A 23,532-nucleotide genomic window follows, 5' to 3' on the forward strand; every position below is an offset into this window, starting at 1 on the left:
CAGCTGTCCCTGGCATGAGGCGGCTCCCAGACTAATGCATCACCTGGTTTTGTGGATACTCTGGGGAATTTGGGATGGGGATTTTTTTTGGCACTATAACAAAATGTGGGATTATATCAATGCATTTTAGGGGTCACTTTAGCAAAAACTCCTGAAACAACAGCTAATTTATGGATTATAATGTGGGACTGTGATACATTTTGAATTACTGCATTTACACATATATACAAAAGTGTCAGTTTGGGATAAGTATGGGTTGATAGCAGCACTTATTTGGGTATCAGAATTTGTGAAAAGGGCATATAATAAACCATTGGGTGCTATACCATGTGAGGGTTACTTAATATGGATGTTATAGCAACACTTGATTTGAATATGGGGAACCACATTTTTAACACCTCTTGTAAATTTTTTCAGGGTCTAAACTGTTAATAGATTTGAGGGGTGACTGAGAAAATTTGCGTGATTTGGGCACACATGACGGTTTTTAGGTATATAAAGAAAAAAATGTATATATTTACATATCAGCAAATGTTTTGCAATCAGCGAATTCAGTCTACATTAATTAATCGGTGGGTAATATGTCAAGTATAGGCGACTTAGAAGGAAAACAGTAGCTTGAGAAAGTTATGACGTGTTTTCTTTCAATTTCTTATTTGCGTCATTGTTATCTCAGCAAGGAGCCGTAAATCTGTCAGTAAGCGCCGATCCCGGGAGATGGCCAAGTTCCTGCTGGGATGATGCACACAATGCAAACATATCGACCGAGGATGAAAAGAAACAAATGACAGTGAGCACACAGGGATAAGTGAAAAACAAAAAGGTAATAATAGAAAGCGCTGTGATCACAGCTGTTCGGGGAAGGAAGCGCGCGCCACTGTCAGTCCGGGAATGACAGAGGAGAGAAGCGTGGGCGGGAGTAAGAGAGGGAGGGATCCAGACCTGTAACGAAAGTCAGCCTTAAACCTGAGCTCGATGGCATTTCTCTCCCGCCTGCCGGTGAGTGTGAACCTCAGGCCTGGGTGGTCGAAGCGGATCCTCTTTAAATGAAAACAAGGCGTCGGTAAGTTTATTTTTTATAAACTTTTTTTGTATCTGTGTTTTGTTTGGTAAGTTAAAGTGATGTTTGATGATATGCTATTTTTAGCGTGCGCCATAGGGAAATTCCTCCATCCACTGGCAGCCCAACTGGTTTATTAAATAACTAGTTATTAAGTTTTAAGCGGTGAGTTAATCAATAATCCCGGTTAATCAAAGCCCCCTGAAGAAAGTCATGGCAGTGAATGTAGTTGTTTGTTTCTGGGGACTAGAATAGTTGTAGAAGTGGTGTGGAATGACTGAACTTTCTTATGTTTATGTGTCTTATGATTTTTTTTATGTGCTCCTAATTTGAGCATATAACAGATAACATATATTTTTTAATGTATCCGATTTATAAAGTGTGGTCACACCATAGCAACAGGTACTTATACCACATTTAAGCACTGTCAAAAAATGACATGTTACCAAATTAAATTTGGGGGTGATATGAGGGGACCTTGAGATCTCAGATCATATCAAAGAGTGGAATTCAACAGATATAAAATAGCCTACCACACTGTGGCAACTGCAGAGCAGGTAAACAAGTTCAGCACATTTTGGGGACTTTCCTAAAATTTATTAGACTTGTGCAAGCGGACTATTTGTTTTAAAGGTGGTGACTGCGGCTCAGGAAGCAGAGCAGGTCATCCACTTATTGGAAGGTCACTGGTTTAATCCTGGGTACCTTGAGTCTGCATGCTTGCATGAATGTCAGAGTAACTCAGTGACTGAGGCTTACAGATCAAAGTGCTTTGAGTGTTCAGTTAGATTAGAAGTAGCAAACCCAGGTCATTTTGGCATGTTCCATGAATAATTTTTGGCTTTGGCTTTTCATTGTTATCCACCTTGTTACTGTTTACCATGCAATCTGCAACTTCCACTTACTATTTCAACATTTAAATATTTCCAGATTCAGCCATGGAGTGCATCAAAAACTGCTGCAAGAACTTCATGAAGAAGAACGAGCAGGAGCGGGAGACCCAAGGTAAGCTGCCGTCCTGCACAGATGTGTATCAGACAGGTTTCAACAGACCTACTTGTGTCTCACTGAATAATATCTTCTGTTTTAAAGTGATTGCACTGAAGATGCCCCCTAACACGGCAGCAGCCCCAGGACCAAATGTATCTGAAGATTACTTACTTTCCAAGATGCCCCCAGACGGCAGAGAGGTTCCGTTTGTTGTGCCGACCTATGTCCAACCAAGCTACCCTAATTTACAGGCTGAGCCACAGAGTACGTACTTGTATCAGTTAGTACATTTTAAGTCTTAAGGTGTGTATATGATTTAAAGAATCAAACAGTGGTGATCCAAATTAGTTATAGCGTGTGAGAGGATAGTGATGACTTATAGGATGGGCTGGTAAATAATGATACTTCCAGTAATGAGACTGAACTGTTGGTTTCGGTTCTGCTTCATATCAATATTTAAATATTTGCAGTCTGCCTTAAGAGTTATCCTAAAAGCAAAACATATAAATTAACAGACAAATTATAAAATAAAAACTGCTGTTTGTACCTGTTTTATTTGACTGGCTGTACTAGAATGTGAGTTAACAAAAATGACTTTTGCTGGTGATTGTTTGCCAAATCTGGCTCATTTGGGCTGAATTCCTTCTAAATGAAGCCGAATTTCTGCTCAACTCAGCCCACGTCTACACTCAGATTCCAGGGAATATCACAACAAAACGTATGACTACGCTGACTTGGAAGTTTACACCTGGGGTATGATCAACTAGTGCAGGATCCTACTGCCAAAAGTGGAAACATTTACTTTTAATTTTAATTCACTCTTAAATTCAACAAGAAGCCCCACAAGACAGATAAGTGAAAGTTACATAACATGCCTCAACTCAGGGTTAGTTTGACGCAAAGGCTACGGCAAACAAACAGAATCTAAGCTGCAGTAAATCTATCTCAGGGGTTATTAAGATATTATCGGCTCTCTTCAATGCACTGAAGTGAAGGCACTTTGTTTCTTGATGAATAGCTATTCATACTTGTTAGAGATGCAGAGAACAATAATGTGCTTGAAGCATGATAACAACCAGCTGCGCTGTTTGCTTGCAGGTTCAGCCCGGTGCACATATGCAGCAAGGAAGGCAGAGCTGGTCAGCACCACTCCCTTCATCTACTACCCTGAGTCCTTCTTCCATCAGGGTCACATGGCAGAGCACATCTCCCCCGGCTCGAGCCGCCGAGACACAATGAAGAAGAGAAGCTTTGGTCCACAAAGCCCAGGTACCAAATACCAGAAAAAGTGGTATTTTGTTGTTTAATATGAAACACAACAGACTGAATACCTGTCCGAGGTGTACCCCATACCCACCTCTCGCCTAATGGCAGCTGGGACAGGCTCCAATTCCAACATGATCCTAAATTGGATAAATGGAAGAAAACGGATGGATGAAAGGAATATGAAACAAGAATTTGGGCATGATTTAACTAAAATTGTGGTAAACATATTAAATAATGACAAAATTGGACATAGACACATGTTTCATCTTAGTACTGAGCAGTTTATTCAGTAGTTTACTGAGCTCTACTTGAACTCATCAACAGATTGCTGCAGAGTGAAGCATGAAAACCAGAATTATCTCAGGATTGAAACAGCTTCAAAACATCTTTTTATCTTTTTTCCCAGGTTGGAATATGAAGTTAGGTGGCCAGGAGCGACTGAGCAGCTCCATGTTTGATTTGTCCAACCCCCAGGGTCACATGCAGGTGAGACCGTCCTCTATCTAATCTGTATTCACACAGAATTCTCACCTTGTCTCAACCTAGACTAAATATAGTTTTTATAGTTTCCACTGTCCTCAGCAGCATAGTGGAGAATTGCAAACAAGGCTCAGAAGCTGGTATTTTGATTTAAGCAGCAAAGAGTGTAATGTGTACTGTGTAATGCAGCTACCTCTATATTTACCATACAGACATGAGATTGGTATGACTCCTGTCCCATAACACTTGGTAGAAAAAAGAAGTGAGAATAAGTGTTCTGAGATTAGTTAAGCCAAGTAGTAGTTATCAACTGATCTGACAATGAAATAAAGATGAAATCTTCTTTAGATGATGTTTACAGTCGCGTTTAGTTATGTAACTGTGTAATTTATTTAGGTAGTAGACCTCATTTAAAGCATTCAGTTACCTTCAGTCTCAACTAATAATCTATGGCTAAGATAAGCCTATAATTTTGTTTTAAAATTACGACGATGAATTTGAAAGTCGTGATTCATTTTTGGGCTTATTCTTCCACTTTAGTAGCTATGATAAAATCTACTTCCACATGTGATTCAGCTCCAGCTGTTTTGATTGAACATACCTGTTGATTGCCTTTGATAAAGTGGCCATTTATCAGTAATGCCAATTTAAAAAAAGACCAGGTTGGGTTGGATTTCTTTGTTCAATAAAGGATGTGGTGTGACACACCTGTCATCAGCTCCTTGTTACTTTACATAAATAGTTGACTGTCTCTTACAATCAATCTAGTCACTCCCTAAACCTAAATAAACATTACAAAACCTCATTCAGAGCCCACGGTGTGAAAAATGTCAGAGCAGTTTCTTCCTGGGAACTAACACAGATACATTTCTGTGCATTTCTTTTGGCTTGATGGCTCACTACGGCATCCATTGCATGCACAACTGCAGTTAAATTAGCATAGCTGTTTAGTTTGACACCATCATGAGCAAACAAAAGTTTTATAGGCAGAAAATCCAGAGGATACTGCAGGGCAATCACAGGGGAGCTACACACCACATCATACTATGTTTTTTCTCCATTTTACTCTAAATGGCACCACAATTTATAAAATGAACAACATTCTTTGTAAAAGAAAACTTAAACTGATGAGCCAAAATATGAACTTTTTAGAAGGTTTGAGCCCCTTTATGTGTGGTTTAAAACAAACACAGGATTTTATAAAAAGAACATCAAACAAGTCAAACATGGTGGCGGTAGTGTAATGCTTTGCTGCTTCAGGACCTGCTAAAGTTCATGTGGGTTATGTAATAGCACAATGATCTGAAAGTAAGTGCAGCAAGTCCACCTACGAATGTTAAAAAACACACACAAAAAAAGCAAAAAAAAAAAAAAAGGACTGACCTTGTCAAAATCTCAACTAAAATCAGATTGAGATGCTTTAGCCTGACCTTAAATGGGTCGTTCACACTCAAAAACTCCTCCACTTTGGCCTCTTTAAAGCAATTCAGGAAAGCAGAACGAGCCAAAATTCCTACACAATGATGCGAATGACTCATTTTGAATTATGACAAACACTTGGTTGCAGTTCTTGGTGCAAGGGTGGAACAACCAGTTATTGTTTTAGAAGCAATTACATTTCCACACAGGGCCAGGTAGGTTTGGATAGCTTTTTACCCCTAATAACTGAAATTGTATTCTTAAAATTTCTTTAATGATAAGTGTGACACATTTGCTAAGAAAAAAAGGGGGTGTGGGATCAAGAAGGGGGAAACTGCAGAAAGTCTGGTCTCACACGTGTCGTCTGTTCTGTTTTCCTTGCAGCGGTTTGAGTCCCTCAGCAGTGCATCCTCCAAGATGAGCTCCATGACAAGCAGCCTGGGTAAACATCATACAAACAAACCTTTTTGTTCTAGCAGTTTCCCAATGTAAAAAGAAAAAGTGACTTTCAACCTTAGTTCCTGATATATAATGTTTCTGGCTTTTTCATACAGCCAAGCAAATCATTTTTGGGACAAAGGCACAGTTTTTGAAATTAAACAATCAAGATGTGACTGAAGTGGAGACTTTTAAGGGGTTTAATCAAAATGTAGCATTTACTGTTTAGGAATTTTCAGAGGTTCAAAAGTAGCTGGAAAAACAATTATAATCCCAAATATAAGGATTGTTTTTAATATCACAATTAAAATAATTGCTTGAAATTTAGAACTCATGGACATCACCAATTTCTGTGTTTCCTCCCTTGAGATGCTCCTCTCACCCTTTAGTGCAGCAATCTTGAGTTACTGTGTGTTTGTAAATCTTTCTGCCTTGAGTTTTGAGTTTAACAATTGAAAAGCATCATCTTTAAAATCTTTAAAACATCATATTATACAGTACATAAACTCGTATTTAAATGCTAACGCCACATCCTGCTGTCTGTTTCCAAATGTTGCAGAGTCTGTCACCTTGTCTGGGGATGAGCGCGAGTTGGGGAAGGTGTGTGTCCGGCTGAACTATCAGGAGGCTCTGGAGCAGGTGTGGATCACCCTGGTTCAGGTAAGGTTACATGCAGTATGGAGGAGGGGGATTCAGGGACAAAAAGCCCTATTGTGGTCACTGGTAGCATTTCTCAATGGACCCTCTGTGCGTCCAGAATACAGCTCTCCTTTAGCTCCTCTCAATGCTCTATTAACTCCGGCTCAGACACTCAGAAGGAAAAGTTCCTCTAAGGGAACTGAACTGTCCTGACTGACGTTACAATAGTTCCAACATCGTCTAAGGAAGTGTATGTTTATTCAGAAATCAAAACCCTACACTAAATAAACTTCTACTGCAGATATGTACTCTAACTCCACAAGGTGTACTCTTCTGCCAGCTTTGATTTGGGATTTGTTGTTGGTTTGGGTTTGTTTTTTATCCTAAGGTCACATTAGTGGCACTTGATCTTGCCACTAATGTCTGGCCTGATGACTTTCTTAGAACAAAACCTGAACTGTTTTTGTTTTTTTTTCATCTTTTGTTCCAAGTAGAGCGCCGTGGATAAAACCTTTGTTGTTCTACACACAGACTGAACCACATCTTCTTTTTTTAACAGTGCTCAGACCTCAACCTTCATCCGGATGGAGGAGAGCAGCAAATGATTGGTTTCAAATCAATCATTACCACCCCCAAACCCATACAGTTCAAGAGCTCAGTTAGAGAGTACTGTCAGGTATTGATGCTGTTTATATTTATTAAGTTTTTATAGGCCCTTAAACCGCTATTGCAGAACTGCCTAATCTCTACTTTAACCTTTCTTTGCTTTCAGGATGTGTCCTTCATGGAGACCTTTGTGTTTGCGCTGCATCTCCAGCTGTTGCGCTGCAGTGCCCTGGTGCTGCGACTGCAGACACACAACCCCAAAAAACGTACGGTGGCAGAGTGTGTCCTTTCCCTGCGACACCTCGGTTCTCAGGAGACGGAGCACTGGCTTGAACTCAACCCTCCGTCTAAATCTTCGGTAGGAGTTCACTACATTGTTCATTAGGTGGGCCTGTAGCGCTGAAGCTTGGTTTACAGAGTCTGTTTGCTGTTTCCATGATGCTTTCCATCACTGATGTGTTAAATAGTAATACAGGACAATGAAAGACGTATACAGAGAGAGAAAGTTGTTATTCTGTATCTATCTCTGCCAATCTTGTTGCTGTTTTAGGGCAATGTTGCATCAGTACTTTGCATGAATTCTGCAGCTGTTTTTACTTTTATGTTAGCTCTAAGTTTTAGATAAGATTGTAACTTATTTGAAAGCAAAGAATAAGAAAAGTGTTAACTACCATGTATGTGATTTGTACCTGGCCACAACTTTCCAACTCCTTTGGCCAAGAGCAAAAACTCTGTGTGGGAATTTCCTGGATTTTTACTACCTATTCTTCACCATTTCCTGTGTTGGCTGCTTTCCTTTGTCACTTCTTTTTAAAAGTATAGAAAATAAGGAGAAAGTGCTATAGGTGCCTCATAAAACTGTCCCCATGATGCATGGTAGTCCACTGACACACACTATCCTCTTGGCCTGAACAGAAAAATATTAATGCTGTGGCTGAATTTGTTGCATAATCACAGGAAAAACAGAAATGGAATTCATTTTTCAGGGAATAAGGAAACAGGCTTTAACAATAAGAGAGTAAAAAGCAGAAAGCATGTCCTGGAAATGTGAGACATGGAAAGTAGGTCAGACCTTAAACCACTTTACCAGTGCAGAGTGGTTTTGTTGATAAATGGATTTATGTCTGGCCAGTGATGGTAAAATACAAACTGTCTGTATAGTTGGAAAATCAGAGGGTGACTCATCATTAGATTTCAGAGGGACAAATTGATTCACTCGGTTATTTTACCCATCTGCTGGACACAAAAGAGCAAAATTGTCCAAATCACTGTCATTCAGAGGGGGGGCTCTTAAGGCTGAAGACAGCTGAACCCAATGAAGAAAAAAAGTAGACTTATTAAGTGGGAAAACTGGTTTGCAGCATGTTTAGGAGTTCTGAGAGCCCATAGTTAGGCCCATAAGTTTTTGGACACTGAAATGTGCTTTGTAGTTTTGCCTCTGTACACCACTGCAGTGGATTTGATCTTAAACAATCAATATGTGATTGAACTGCAGATTTTTAGCTTCAGTTCAAGGGGTTTGGTAAAAGAATTGCATCATCTGTTTAGGAATTACAGCAATTTTTATATAGTCCCCTTCTGCCTACTGATCAAAAATGGACTATTAAGGAGTTTCTTGGTGAGGTAAGGTCTGTCCCTTTATTTTTCTGCAAACCAAAACCTGTCAGAGAGATAACAAGGACTTTAAGAGTGGGCAAGTCACCCATCCATCCATCCATCCATCCATCCATCCATCCATCCATCCATCTTCATCCGCTTTATCTGGGGCCGGGTCGCGGGGGCAGCAGCCTAAGCAGAGAAGCCCAGACCTCCCTCTCCCCAGCCACCTCCTCTAGCTTATCCGGGGGAACACCAAGGCGTTCCCAGGCCTGCCGAGAGATATAATCTCTCCAGCGTGTCCTGGGTCTGCCCCGGGGCCTCCTCCCGGTGGAGTGGGCAAGTCAACAAGAAGAAATAAACTGGCCAGCAAAATAACACCAAAGGGCCTGAAAGCCTGGTTGACCTCATATCTTTATTTAAGAAAAACACATCTTCACAACATCTAACAACGCTAAGAACACACTCAAAGAAGTAGGTTTTATCATTGTTGGGTGTTCATAGCAGGCTGCAAACTACTGGATACACTCAAGAACAGGAAGGTCAGAAAACACCTAATAGAGCCAGCAAAGATCTGGGGAAAAGTCTTAGGACAGAAGAAATTTCTTACCAAGATTAACTTTTCTTTAGCATTTCATGATCCAAAGCTCCCCTACCGCCCAGAATATCTGCCAAACATGGTGGAGGCAACATGGCATGGTGATGTATGGATGTATGAAACAGGGCTACTAGAGTTTATTGATGACGTGACTGCTTATAGAGGCAGAATGGTTACGGTTAGGATGAACTGTGAAGTGTACATGGCTGTGCTCTTTGATACAACCAAATTTTGCAAAACTCATTGCACAGCACTTCATAGTACAAACAGATAATGACCTGACACATCCTGTAAAAGCACCCCAAGAAATGGGATGTTCTTCAATGGCCTAAGCAGTCCACTGACATCAGCCCAACATAGCAGTGTTTCTGTTACTGAAGACAAAACTGAAGGCAGAAAGATCCACAAATAATCAGCAGCTAAAGATGGCTCCAGTAAAAGCTTGGTGGAGCATCTTTAAGAGGAAATGCAGCCTCTGGTTAGGTCTGTGGTTTCTGCAAAGACTTATCAACCAAGTATTTAAAACATCTCTTGTATTTCAGATTATTCAGCTTGTCCAGTTACTCTCGAGCCTGTGAAAAGTAAAATAAAAAGGCTGTAATTACAGACTAGTTACTGAAATAGTTTTGTTGAACCCCTAAAGTCAAAGCCCAAAATCTGCACTTCATCTTGACTATTGTACAGAAAACAAATGACCAAAAATACTTCACTGTCCCAAAATATCTCATTGTCAAAACTGTATTAATGTCTAAAAGTTGTTAAGAGTGTTGGTGATAATGTAAACATGCTGACATGTTCCCACCTCATCATCTATAGACTATGAGTTTCATCTTATTAGAAGACTACCCTTCAGTCAACTTCGGTAGCACCAAACACAAAGTACAGCTGCTGCTGATGTGATGTCACTTCAGGATATTTGTAGGAGATGAAGCAAAATTGCACTTCATGTAGAAGAAATCAGGTCATTAGGGTTCATACTCCAGTACTACTCCAGACCATGAAGTAAGTTTTGTTCCAGGCTGGCATTGAGGCTGGACTTGCTCTGCAAAGATGCCTGTGAAGCATGATGAGATTCAGTGCGCTGGTGTGGCACTCAGTGTTGACAATATGGTGGAGACGGCAGTGAAGGGGGAAAAACCACAACACTGAGTAATGAAAGAAAAGTAACCGTGTCAATCTCTTCTTTGTTTTTAGCTGTTCAACAGGAACCTGTATGGTGTCACTGCATCAGTTTTACAGCTGTTCTTTCAAACCAAACGCCTTATGAGCAACAGTGTTTAACTTGTTTTATTTATTTTGGATTATTAAATGACTCTACATAGCCTCCTTTGACAAACAGCCTTTATATTGTTTTAATTCTTTGAAATATGTCCTGTAACAAGAAAAAGCAGTAAAAGCACCTTGTAGTCTAAAACCTTGTTGATAAGACCAAAAGCATACTCTATACTGTAACTGTAGCCACTTTACCATTATTAAAGCTCAATCTGTTGAAGCTTTCATGTTATGAGTGCAACTAAAACATGCCCTGACAACCTGCACTGACTACTTTAAAGGCAGAACAGTGGTTAAAGCTCCAAATGCGCAAGACTGGAGCTACTTTGGGTCTAATTTACTAGAAAGCAGCTAATGGATTTTTACTTACCGTAATTATAACTTATAAGGTGCAGAAATGTGATGCTCTTATTTGAGGACAGTGGCTCGCAAGAGGTTTATTATTTCTTTCTAAATGTTAGTAAATGTAAAAGCTCATTGACACCATTCTCTTACAGGTGTGCCACTCTGAGCTGCATCTTACTACGTGCTTTCAGCCGGTGAATGGACGCATCCAGGTCCAGGTCCTTGCTGCTCAAAACCTCCCAGTGTCCTCCTCACCGCTCACTCAAGGTACCTGTAAAATACACATCTGTATTTTTCAATATTTAACCCCTAAAATAAGTAGCTTTGTAGCTTTAATGGTAACTTGTCTTCTCTTGCACCTGTCCTCTGAAGCTTTTTTTGTCAAAGTGGAGATGACCCAGTTAGAGGAGGTGACCAAGAAGAAGACCCGAGTGCTCAAGGCCTCTGGAGGTCAGTGTCAGTGGGCTGAGACGTTTCACTTCCATCTGGCCACCTTAGACCACGCCTACTCACTCTCAGTGAAACTCTACAGTCGCAGCTCAGTCAGGAGGAAACAATATCTCGGACAGGTGAGTTTGTCAAGCACCAAAGATTTTACTTTTAGTTATGAGTCCCTTGGTGTATTTTATTAGCCTATTCTTTCATTACTTCTAATATAATGAATACAATTTCATCTATTTTAGCCTGAAAATCAAAATGTTTTTAAGTTATTTGCAACAAACTGAGGAGTTGCCTCCTCTGCGTCTGTGGCAGATTCAGCTGGGACTCAATAGCCCTATTCCAGAGGCTGTGGAGCAGTGGAAGGACACAATGGCTCATCCAGAGAAAGTGGTGGCAGCGTGGCACAGGCTGAGTTCTTCCTAAACCTCTTCTCTCAGCTACTGACATAGTGCTCTCGTGCTGCACATCTCGCTGTGCCTGCTTACTTTTCCAGTTGGCCAGCCACAGTCCTGTACGTTGACATAGTCAACTCTGATTGACCAGACTGTAAACTGCTGAACGTGCTCTCTGGGAAATTTCCACAGAGACAGTGCACGTATTCAGTGATCAGTTATAAATAAGGGTTTCGAACAAAATGTAGATGGTCGAAAGGTTATTTTTTGTGTGTGTGTTTACTGTAGACTAAATGAAGGATATTTCTTAAAAACAGTAGAGCATTTCCTAAATTAACAATTCAATTGCTTAGCATTTAGCTGTACTGTACATAAGCTGTTTTCTGCAAGTTGCATGACGTGGAAATATCATGCTTTATGAGTCTGCTTCATTTTGCAAAGAAAGTTTACAAGCAGGAGAAAGGTGATAGGAAAACCATATTTACTTTAGTGGTTTCAGACTGTAAAGAAGATTCATCTAATAGTGTAAGGTTGGTGGTATTCTGTATTTTTAAAACCATAGAAAGTCTGCTATTCAGTCACTTATTAACTAAAGATCTTTTAAAATTCTTTTAAAAAAGCCAGAAATATTTAGTGTCATTTATATTTTTTAAAGCAAGCTGGCTAGCATGACGACAGCAGAATGAAATTTCATAGTTTTAGGCATAAAATGAAATATAAAATAATTATAAAACCTACAAAAATAGTATTTTTCTTCTGGTCCTGTGCAAAACTTTTGAGCCACTCATCATGTCTTTATATTTTGCTTCCATGGACTTACTTGTAATTTTAATAGGCTTTCAGACAGCCTTTCAAAGCTTTTCTTTGGACACTGGCTGCTTTTTATTCATTTTTAGTCAAGTTCTTGTACCTGACCAGTTTCAGAGGAGCTTTTATTTTATTTTATTAGGCTCTAACAATGACATATGAATAAATCAGGCACCTAACTTGAGGAATGAACAAGTGTTTTGTAGAAAAAACAATTTTAAGTTGTATCTCTCGGCACTTTACTAAATATTTTTGGAGAAACAAAATGTACTTCCTTTAAAATTCCCTAAATGTGAGCTAGAAGGTTTTCCCTTACCATAATTGAACTTTACAGGGTGTCATGTTACTGGAGAAAACAGCGGCTTCTGTGTCAAACATTAGCTCTGTGCTTCTGATTTTTTTTATATATTGAATGTAAATAAAAAGTGTTGAATGTAAAAGTTTAGTGTAATAAAAAGTTCATATTGTTTGAAAATGTGAAGTGTGTTGATTGAAAAAACAGGTTTAAATACAAGTGGCACATATAAAAAAAAAAACAGACTGGATTACAGCATGTACTGCACATTACACTCGTTACACACACTCTGCAGTACTTATGAGACAAGTCAACAACCATAAACCACTGTGCTACTATTGTCACTTTTTATTGAAGAAGCCTATGATTGAGAGATTGTCAAAGCAAACAGTAAGATAGTTATCCACAGTGTCCTCCCGGACAGGGACATCCTGTTTTTTTCCCCCGATTTCACTGTTATTGGAAAGTAATTTAATGCCACTGCTGTATATGGCCAATTTTATCCTTATCTCTAGAGTGACTACAGAAAGGAACAATTGTCGTTGGTGGAAAAAGGACAACAATTTCCTGTGGCACTGAAATGTTACTCCAAGCAAATGTGCCCAAAAAGAAAGAAAAATAAACAAGTATGTGAATTTCTTTGAATTATTTAATAGCAAGAAATGCTAATTTGCATATGAAATAATCAGTAGCATTTTTGGCATGTGAATTGGTGCCATTTATCATCCCAAAGGGAACTCCTTTCTCTGTTTCAGAAAGCATGAGCTTGACCAGCGATGTGTTCTGTGTAACCAGCTGTGGTCACGCAAACACACACCCACCGAACAAAGAGTCTGTGAACCAAAAAAACAGCGAGTGTTTGTGCTTAAGTGTGTGTGACCAGGACAACCGGGCGCACCACGTGGGCTGACCTGCGTCAGAGCGTCTCACATCCTGGCGTGCCAAAACACATTGTCATTTTATGGAAAATAATGTTTGATTTATGGTTAATGTTACACAGAAGGAAATTCAGACGGACATTTCTTATCTGTTAAAAGGCTTAACGCTCGGCTTTTATCTTAGATAAGTATGTTTGAGTCTGACTTAAGTAAGGTGCTTGTGTCTGAAAAAGCAGGATTTGCTGTTATTGTGTCTTCTGTGTGCTTAACAGATTCCTTTGGCTGCTTGCCATCCCGAGTCCACAGCACATTCCCATTTTCTCATGAATGCATGCTTAACTGTGCAGGTTTTCTCACCTGGGAGACAGCAGAGAGGTTATAGGCGTATAGAATTAAAGAGCAGAGCCTCTCTAAAATCCTGGTGCTTTTCATGAAGCTTTCCAGCAGCTGTAGCCAATCGGTGTCTGCTAGACTTCACTAACTGGGAGTCATTAAACTAAAGCTCTCCATTGTGTTTGTGCTCTTTAGATCATGTTAATTGAATTATGAGAATATGAGAATTTCATTCGATGTACAGGCTGTCCAAGAAATTTGTGCTCTAATTCTGGTCTTTTGTTAGTCTTTAAATTATCACTGAATAGCAGGTTATGTATAAGAGAGTGATCCTCCCCCAAAAAGCCTGAAAAGGCAGTAAAAGTTGTACCAGTTGGTCCAGAAGGTGACATATAGGGGTCCAGGGGCATGCCCTACCTGGATATTTAGTGGAATCTGGAGGAACTTTGCTGTCTAAATTTTTAGGTTTATTTCCCAAAAATATTTGAATTTGAATTTATTTATTTAAAAGGGACAGTGCGGTTTAACATAGTCCAAGTACGAAACATGAAACTGATGTAACGCACATAAGTTTATAGCTATTGCTAATTTTCAACAATTGTCCCTTGTTGGGTTTACAATCAAAATAGGTACATTTTACAATAAAACATACATTTTCATAAAGCCAAATAACATCATAAATACAATTACAGTTAATAGACAATAATTTCAAATAAAATTAAAATCATTAGTTAAAATGACTACATCTCTGATTTCCCTTTAACCTTCAATGCAAAGGATCTGATGTCTGTAATCAATATGATTTCGGTTGGAAGTGTGTTCCACAGATGGCAGGCCTTTATGGAAAAAGCTGACTGACCGAATGTAGATCTGTGATATAATATCTTGCAAGATATTATATATTATATATGTATATTATATATACAATTAAAGAGTTAACAGTCCACTGAATTTTTACAACACAATCTTAACATTCAGTCCTATTTGAAAATCAAGTCTCTGAGCTCTCTAGTTTTTCTCTTGGGCAGCTTTTTTTGTTTACTGCCATCAGTAAAAATGATTTATTTGCTAGACATAAGCTCAGATACACACAATATAATAAATGAAATCCACCTTGGTGTCAGCTGTTTGATGCATTTCTTACTGAAAGCATTTTTCAGGTGCCTTCATCTTCTGCTGGAGCAATCGATCACATCCGTGCACCACCTGCACCATGCTGGGAAGTCTGGCTTTTGATTAAAGTCGCTCATTGGATTTACACTTCTGTGTTAATATTGCCATGGTTGTCACGGTACTGGGTCACAGACCCAAGTGCTTTGTGTTTATTGGTGAACTGATAGTTCTGATTATTATTATGATTTTCTGCTTAGCTTACATCTTTAGTCCTTGGATTGTGGTTTCTGTTTTGTATCATCTCTGTGCTTCAGCTTCCTATGTTTCCGCGTCTTAGTGTCAAGTCTGCATCTTGGTGCTTTGTCTCAGTTTCCTGTTTTACTTTGGTAGTCTTTGTCCCATGTTTATAATTTCAGTTCTGCTCCTCGTGTCTCGTCATGAGTGCATTATCCCAGCTGTTTCCCTCCTGTCTCCCATTCACTGATTACGCCAGTATGTATTTAAGCCCTGTGTTTTTCCCTGCCTGTTGTTGCGTCCTCTGCGTTAGTTGTGTGTTCCTCAGTTGTCATGTTTTGTCAGGTTATGTCATGCCACGTAATGAACTCCCAGTTTAGATCATCCTTCCTAGTTTGAATTTTGGTTTTGTTTCTAGTGCCTATGTATTGTGTTTCTAGGTTTGTTTTCTGCCAGTGAATAAAAACTGCCACCTTTAAGTTAAATATTTCGTCTCTGAGTCCTGCACCTGAGTCCAACCATGGCCTACCACACAGCTCACCATGACAATAGGTATGTTTTAACCGCAAATGCTCTGAAAACCTACAAGGTAATCTATGCAGTAACCTCACGTGCACTTCCATGGGAATGCAACTCCACATTGCATTGATGCAGCCCTCAGCTTCCCCACTTGCATTTACAGTTTTTTAATTTTACTTTTCTCAGTGAGAGATTAATAATTCTTGCCTGATTATAAAGATTAACAGATGTCAGCAAATTCCTGGAAGGAGATTTTGTTTGTACAAATAACACATTCTGGAGTAAACCTGACAGAAAGGCAGACATGAAATGTAAAACTGAGATCAGCGGTGAAACATGACATGCTATTGGGATGCAAACTATAATGTGATATTTAGAATCCCCATATCATTTCCTAAATGCTTCCAATACAAACAAAGGGAGTAGAATTTTAAGAACTGCTTTAAAGATAAGGCATTTTTTTTGAAAGAAGTCTTACAAAGATACTGGTGGCTGATGAATTTTCCCTAAGCTTTCTTGTACATGCACCTGTCGCTGAGATTTGAATTAATTTGAAAATCTCGCCTTGTTCTCCAGTTATCGCATTCACAAAATTAGGTGTCCACACGGCGCGCCCGCCCTGCAAGGTAAAAAATCTCCCATCAGTGTTTTAAGGCTGTGGGGTAAAAACCTATTTAACATTTTAATCACTTTGAACTTCATATCAATCTTTTGGCCTTGAAGGAGAGGTCAGAGGTCAATTGTGACATATTTTAGATTTAGATTTATACTTTTATACTTTAGTTTTAAAACTTTTACTAATTTTCAATAGGGCTGTTCAATATAACGATATATATCAGATGACGATATAAAAACATCTATCGTTTCATTTTACGCTATCATTTGTTTCGCGGTGTCACAAAATAAACTGTTTACGGCAATATTTTCTCATCGTTTTGATGGTCACTGTAGTGGTTATATTAATTTATTAAAGTTCTCTCTTTCTCTTATATTTAATATAACTACACTACAGACGGACAAGCGGCTGTTTTTATGCGTTGTCGTTAGCAACAACAACGGTAAAACCATCGCATGTCCGCTTGTTTATTTTCCACATAAACCTTTCACAATAAAGCTCAAGATCCTGTTGACTTTTCAAAATAAACGGAATCACGTGAAAAAGTATGCAGAGCATTTACAGATGAGAAGCAAAAAGGAGGTGTGGTGCTAAAAAATAAACCTTAGACTCAAACGTTAGAACAGGCTTTCCCCCGCAGCACGCTGTGTAATAAATACTCACAAAGGAAACAGCAGCCGATACAACATATGTCTAAAAATGTGTAGTTTCATGCATCGGTTAAAACACTCAACTCCATGTACACGACGCCCAGCTGGAAACAGTTCAGCAACCTGAGATTCACAGAATTTACAGAAAATGTTAAATTTTTGTGATTTATATCGTTATCGGCTGATAGATGGTTTATATTGGGATATGAGATTTTGGTCATATCGCACAGCCCTAATTTTCAAGCAATAAATTATTACGTTGGCCTTTAAGACCTCAATGGATGTAAATCTAATTTTAATGGATTGTTAACATGACTCCACACCCCTGCAAAGTCTTTATCAGAATTCATCCAAAACTTTTTGAGCTACTATGTTTACAGACAGAATGCGCATAACAAAGAGAGTCGACACAGTAGGGGAAGAAGTCCCAGCATTCTTTTTCTTTTGTTGCTGGCAACGCATATAAAACACAAAGACTCCACGTTTATGGACACCACAGCAGTGTGTATCTCAATATGCATTATGAAATTATTTTGGGATACCTAAGACAAGTAGAAGTGTAAAGAAGTTCTGGACATCAGTATAATACTGTACATTTTAAATTAATGCAGGTGTTGAATATGCACATTGTACACAAAACAGTAAAAAAGCACATTAAAAACAGTTGACTGTTACACACTTCATTTCTTCTTTAAATCCACACCATCTTTGACTGTCAGTGCCTCTACCTTTCATGCTAACTAACATGCAGCATTCGTACTCCTGGGTTGTATTCGTGACACAGATCAACGTACACTGATCAAATGTTATCTTTTTTAAATAAAGAATAAAATATTTTAAATAGAATATACTAAATATATTAGGAAATGTGTTGTTTTAATGAAGTGCAACAGTGCAGTTTCTACACTACGTGGATTTTCATGTGTGTTTTAAAACTGTACTGATGTCTGTAACTTTTACCACAAAATTCGCAGTCAAATGGTTTTTCTCCAGTGTGGACTCTCATGTGTAGCTTTAGATTTCCCTCCCGGTTGAACGTGTTACCACAAACGCTGCAAACAAACCGTTTCTCTCCTGAGTGAACTGACATGTGCCTCCTCAGATTACATCGATATCTGAACGGTTTACCACAGTGATCACAGACAAATGGTTTCTCCTCTGTGTGAATTCTCATGTGTCTCTTAAGATCAGTCTTGTGGTAAAACCTCTGTCCACAGTCTTCACAACTAAAGGGCTTCTCCCCTGTGTGTACTCTTATGTGTAGTTTAAGGTTTGCCTTATGGTTAAATCTTTGTCCACATTCATCACAGCCAAATGGTTTCTCCCCTGTGTGGACTCTCATGTGTCTGGTAAGATTTGTCTTTCGGCTAAACCTTTGTCCACAATCATCACACCCGAATGGTTTTTCATCTGCGTGAACTTTTGTGTGCATCTTCAGATTTCCTTGATATCTAAATCTTTTACCACACTCAGTACAACCAAATGGTCTCTCTCCCGTGTGGACTCTCATGTGTATTCTAAGCTCTTTCTTTTGGTTAAATCGTTTACCACAATCGTCACATCCAAATCGTTTCACCTGAGAATCAACACTTTGCTCCACTCTACAAATTTTCTTATTATCCAAACAGTTGGAAGACCTTTTTTCTGAATGACATGTCACGTGTTTCTGAAGAGACTGCTTGCAGACAAACTGTTCTCCACTCTCAGAGCAGCTTAGAAACTTTTTTGCAGCGTTACATCTCACATCATTTTTTACACCTGACTCAGTTAATGTGCTGTCATTCAGCCAGCTGTTGCTTTCATCAGCTTCAGGTCCACAATCTGACAAAGGTTCCTGCCAATCACCGTCCTCACTGACTTCAGTCTTTTCAAACTCTGAGGCCTCTCCATCAGTACGTGATTGTAAAGGAGTATCTGGATGGGGGTGTCTGACTGGATCTGGTGAAGAATAGTTTCCTATTTTTATCTGTTCAGCTGAGCTGCTAGCTGGAGGCTCGGTCTCTCTGCTGTTTTCAGTTTGGCTTTGATGAAGCGTTGAGAACTGAGGTTTCTCATCATCATCTTCACTCTTCACATGAACAGCAGTGAATGGGAACCCAGAGATATAGTCCTCCAGCCCACTGAGCTGTTCTCCCTCTTGACTTTTCCAGAATTCCTCCTGTTCCTCCTTTATGTGAAGAAACTCTGAGTCATGATGGTCCAGACTGAGACTGCATTCATGGAGAACCTCTTCTTTTATCACCAAAAGCTGCTGGACATCTGCTGGAAACACTGAAACACACACACTTATAATGAACAATGGCAGCTAGCTCAATGTTAAACAGTTTTTTTTCATTAGTCCCATATCTCTAAAGTTAGAAACATCCTGTTTTAGAGTGATGCTGAAAACCTAGTTCATGTATGTATTGTGACTGTAATTTATTATTATCAGGATGTCCTAAAAACTGCATGAAAAGTCTGCATTTGATCCACAATGCTGCAGTGAGAGTACTGACATGGACTAGAAAGAGAGAGCTTATTTCTCCTATACTGGCTTCTCTTTATTGGCTCCCTGTTAAATTCAGAATCAAATTTAAAATCCTGCTTCTCACATACAAGGTCTTAAATAATCAGGCCCATCTTACCTTAATGACCTCATATACCGTATCATCCCAATAGAGCTCTTTGCTCTCAGACGGCAGCAGTGTTGCCAACTTAGCGATTTTGTCGCTATATTTAGCGAGTTTTCAGACCCCCTTAGCGACTTTTTTTTCTAAAAAGCGACTAGCGACAAATCTGGCGACTTTTTCTGGTATTATTGGAGACTTATTTATGACGACTTTTTGACGTGAAAACGCGTATCACTCTCACTCTCAACAAACAGCAGTGCTGCCTTGGGCACCTCACCCGTGCCAAAGTGCTCACAGGCAGAGGATAGTCCTCCCCAGCTGCTATCAGAGCAGGAGACGTTCACACCTGTGCGTCCGAACAGCAAATGAATCGTGCATGAGCGAAGCCGCTGCTCCCGCACTGACTGTAACGCAGTCAGTTCTTCTTTTACTGTTATGCTGTTTTGTGGATCACAAGGTTAAAAACTACTTATAAACACACACTCTCACGCACAAAGTAACTCCACCAGAGTGCCAATTTCAGGTCACTTTTGCCAGTCCAGGCCCGGATAAAGGAGCAGGGTTGGAATTGTGACATTAAAAAAACAATAATTGCTAAAAGAAATTTAATTTGTAGTTCTAAATAAATTCTAACTGCATTTAGGACGTTTGTTACTCACTTTATGTCTCTTCTACGATGTTATTTCTCTCTCCAACAGCGTAGGTTACAATGACATTAGCATGACCAATTATGCAAATTAGGCGATGACGTCATTTGACGACTTCTAGCGACTTTTAGGACAGCCGATAGCGATTTTCCTTACTGAGGAGTTGGCAACGCTGGACGGCAGGTTTACTTGTAGATCCCAGGGTTTTTAAAAGCAGAATGAGAAGCAGAGCCTTCAGCTTTCAGGCCCCTCTTCTGTCAAACCAGCTCCCAGTTTTAATAATAAACTACAAGAGATCAAAACTTGCTGCAGCGCTTTCTTAGCTGCCTCCATCAGCTCTCTCCTCCTTTTGAAAGCAGCATTTCTCATGTAGCTGGTTAAATATTAGGGGGGAAGCTAGCGCAGATTGCCACAGCATAATATGACAGTAATGTCTGATATGTGCACACGTGACAAGCTGCGCACTGTTTGGATTCACATATGGAGACTTTCATTCACAGAAAATCCGCTGGCTTCACAGTTCGGTGTAAATTTTTTGATCAAAACACTCACCCGCAGCCATTAGACAGCTTCAACTCTACCTCTGGATATGCCGCCAGTACCGGAAATACGCCACGTCCTTCCCCTGTGCAATAATTCAACAACTTCCGGTCTCTGTTTTGTCAAAATAAAAGTCATAGATACACGCACTGCTGGATCATGAGCGGCAAAACTGTCTTTATTGAGATCAAAATAAAATTCAATGGAATTTTTTCTTTAGAGAAACATTCACGTTAATTTATCTGGATTTTAACAATCAATAGAGCAGTGGGTATTAGCCTAACTTTATATTGTGGTTTCTTACATCACAAACTGTCCCAGAATTGAATCCACAGCGATGTTTATGCAAAACGTTAGACAGTCTGAAATGTCCTGGTCTAAAAATGTATTATATTGATATTTGTGCAGTTTCAGAATGTATGAGTGAGAGAGACTAGAAGTGTCTGTCTGAACAAATCATAGGATTTTATCAGTGGATTTTAATGCAATTGTAATGCTAGACGCCAAGAATTAATTCTAGACGGTGCTCCACATCTGTCTGGTAAAAACTTGTGGTCTGAAAATTTGAAGCAGCTACTTTTGACTGTTCTCTTATTGCCAAAGTGGGTAGCTCCACATGTTTGATTTGGGACATCTTTTACACCAGATGCCTTATCTGACTGGTAAAGAAAAACATGAACACATTTCACCAGCCTTGGCATCGTTACACCTGTGCAGTTTAGAGTTCACTATAAAATTCCTTAGTTCACTTGTAAATGTTTGCATCGGTCATACACAAGTATCAGTATCTATCAGACTGGGGTATAAAGACGTAACTCTGAAACTCTGGCACAATCTCCCCTTCCAGGTCAGACTGCCTGCTTCAATAACAGCTTACAAACCTCAACTGAAGACTCACCATTTCTCTTTAGCATGTCCTCCTAATGCTATGTAAATCGGTCTTTTAAATTGTTTTACCGATTGTTGTGCTGCACTTCGGTTGATGTCTGTTGTGATATGAGTGATATAAATAAACTTGGCTTGACTTTAAATTTTAGATGGATTAACAAATCAAAAACAAAAACCTTGTCACTATTGTACATAATAAAAATGGTAACACCTAACAAATAACCAACACAAAAACCACTGTTTAATGTAACATCACCATTAAATTTCACTGTTCATACCTCATGGTGCTGTTATAATCCAGGTTTAAACATTATTTACAGCACAGTAAAAGAACATGAATTAAAAAAAGCCAAAGTAGTTATCTCTGTGCAAATTAGTGATGATTAATTCAAGTAAAATATCTCATAAACGTACTAAATAAAAGTCAAAGTGGAATATACTCTATATACATATTTTTAATGTACCAAAAACTAGAGCATAATGTCAATAACCCAGCAGCTCAGTTTTCTCACAATTCAGATTATTGCCTGTAAAGTGACAAACGTAACCTTGATCTTCACAATCAGAATCAGAATACTTTAATAATCCCTAAGGAAATTATGCTATCTTGAGACGCTTTATATTGTAAGGTAAAGCCCAAAGACCATTATGTGTAAATTTGAACATTTCTATAGGAGGACTAATGAGTAACGAAAAGTTCACAGGTCCTTTGGCTGAATGAGCTAAATATACTATTGGAAATGAGTAGAAATCAATCAATAAAAAGAATATTCTACCACAAATACACAATATGCTTATCATAAAGAAGTTTTGTACTCATACTGAATTTTACACAATTTTTACACCAGGTGTCCTGCATGACGCAACCCTCTTTGGGATTTGCGTCTCCTCCCAGGCTTGACTCAGACTTTTCAGGTGTTAGGCAAATCTTTAATCACTACACAATAGTGCCACTGTACTTTTTGGACTGTGCAGTATCATGTAGTATGTTTATATACTACACAAAAATATCATTTTAACAGTTTTAAAAATACCAGAGGCTATCTTTCCATTCTTCAGTGGTTTAAAGTAGTTGCAATGTGACGTCATCTGAATTTTCCATCATGTTACAAAATACATGTGAAGGCTGATAACTGGTGTTAAGATTTCCGGTCCTTGTTCATTTGGAAATCTGGGTTTTGGTGATCTTGTGTGATAAAGCAAATAAGTAAGTTAAGAAATGAGCAAATGAAAACTATTCTAAGCAGTGAACATTCAGCTGAGACTCTGAAATTATTGACACCAGCAATTATATTAATGATGCCTGTATTAGTGTTAAAGTTTGTCACGTCTGACTGACAGACTGCTATCACTTACCAGAATGATGAAGACAATATATATTATGAAAAGGATCTCTTATAGTGGTAACCGTGTGTTTGATATGTGGCACAAGTCTGACTGAACTCTCAAGGACAGTTTGTTGCTGCGTAAAGACGAGAATTGGACCAGTAGATCAGTAAAATTAATGAGTAAGAAAAGCACAGTTATGTCAAGGAAAAACAATCAAACAAACACATTTTTGAATTTTGGCAACAAAATGACAAACATTTTCCACCTTTGAAAATTGGAAGTTGTGGCTAGCTAGGGCTGCTCAATTAATCGAATTTTAATCACGATTACGATCTGGGCTTTCAACGATCATTAAAAATAACTGAGCCGATTATTAGCCCCTCCCTCGTGCTTTACTCGCGCTGCTCCGTGTGGCAAATCGAGCGCACCTCTCTGCATTTCGAACACGTGTCACAACAATTAAGAGCAGCGGTCCCCAACCTTTTTTGCGCCACGGACCGGTTTATGCCCGACAATATTTTCATGGACCGGT

General features: G+C 39.1%; 2 protein-coding genes across 3 annotated transcripts; one reads left to right on the plus strand and one right to left on the minus strand.

Annotated features, from left to right (window-relative positions):
- Positions 1 to 866: 866 nt before the first annotated feature.
- tc2n (tandem C2 domains, nuclear) lies at positions 867 to 12,788 on the plus strand. The gene is made up of 12 exons (XM_026152659.1): positions 867 to 1,063; positions 1,991 to 2,065; positions 2,153 to 2,314; positions 3,149 to 3,319; positions 3,723 to 3,802; positions 5,600 to 5,657; positions 6,213 to 6,313; positions 6,852 to 6,968; positions 7,065 to 7,256; positions 10,862 to 10,976; positions 11,082 to 11,278; positions 11,463 to 12,788. The coding sequence occupies exons 2-12, from the start codon at positions 1,999 to 2,001 to the stop codon at positions 11,571 to 11,573; spliced, it is 1,371 nt and encodes a 456-aa protein (XP_026008444.1). The 5' UTR covers positions 867 to 1,063; positions 1,991 to 1,998; the 3' UTR covers positions 11,574 to 12,788.
- A 4,477-nt stretch (positions 12,789 to 17,265) lies between these two features.
- Positions 17,266 to 20,863, minus strand: LOC113012146 (zinc finger protein OZF-like). Of its 2 annotated transcripts, none has more exons than XM_026152164.1 (2): positions 20,796 to 20,863; positions 17,266 to 19,258 (listed from the first exon to the last, which is right to left on the minus strand). In XM_026152164.1, the coding sequence occupies exons 1-2, from the start codon at positions 20,803 to 20,805 to the stop codon at positions 17,889 to 17,891; spliced, it is 1,380 nt and encodes a 459-aa protein (XP_026007949.1). In that variant the 5' UTR covers positions 20,806 to 20,863; the 3' UTR covers positions 17,266 to 17,888. The 2 variants fall into 2 exon arrangements, with proteins under 2 accessions (XP_026007949.1, XP_026007950.1); XM_026152165.1 differs by lacking the exon at positions 20,796 to 20,863 and adding an exon at positions 20,256 to 20,285.
- Positions 20,864 to 23,532: the final 2,669 nt, after the last annotated feature.

Source organism: Astatotilapia calliptera, chromosome 19, assembly GCF_900246225.1.
Source record: "Astatotilapia calliptera chromosome 19, fAstCal1.2, whole genome shotgun sequence".
NCBI classification, from domain to species: Eukaryota; Metazoa; Chordata; class Actinopteri; order Cichliformes; family Cichlidae; genus Astatotilapia; species Astatotilapia calliptera.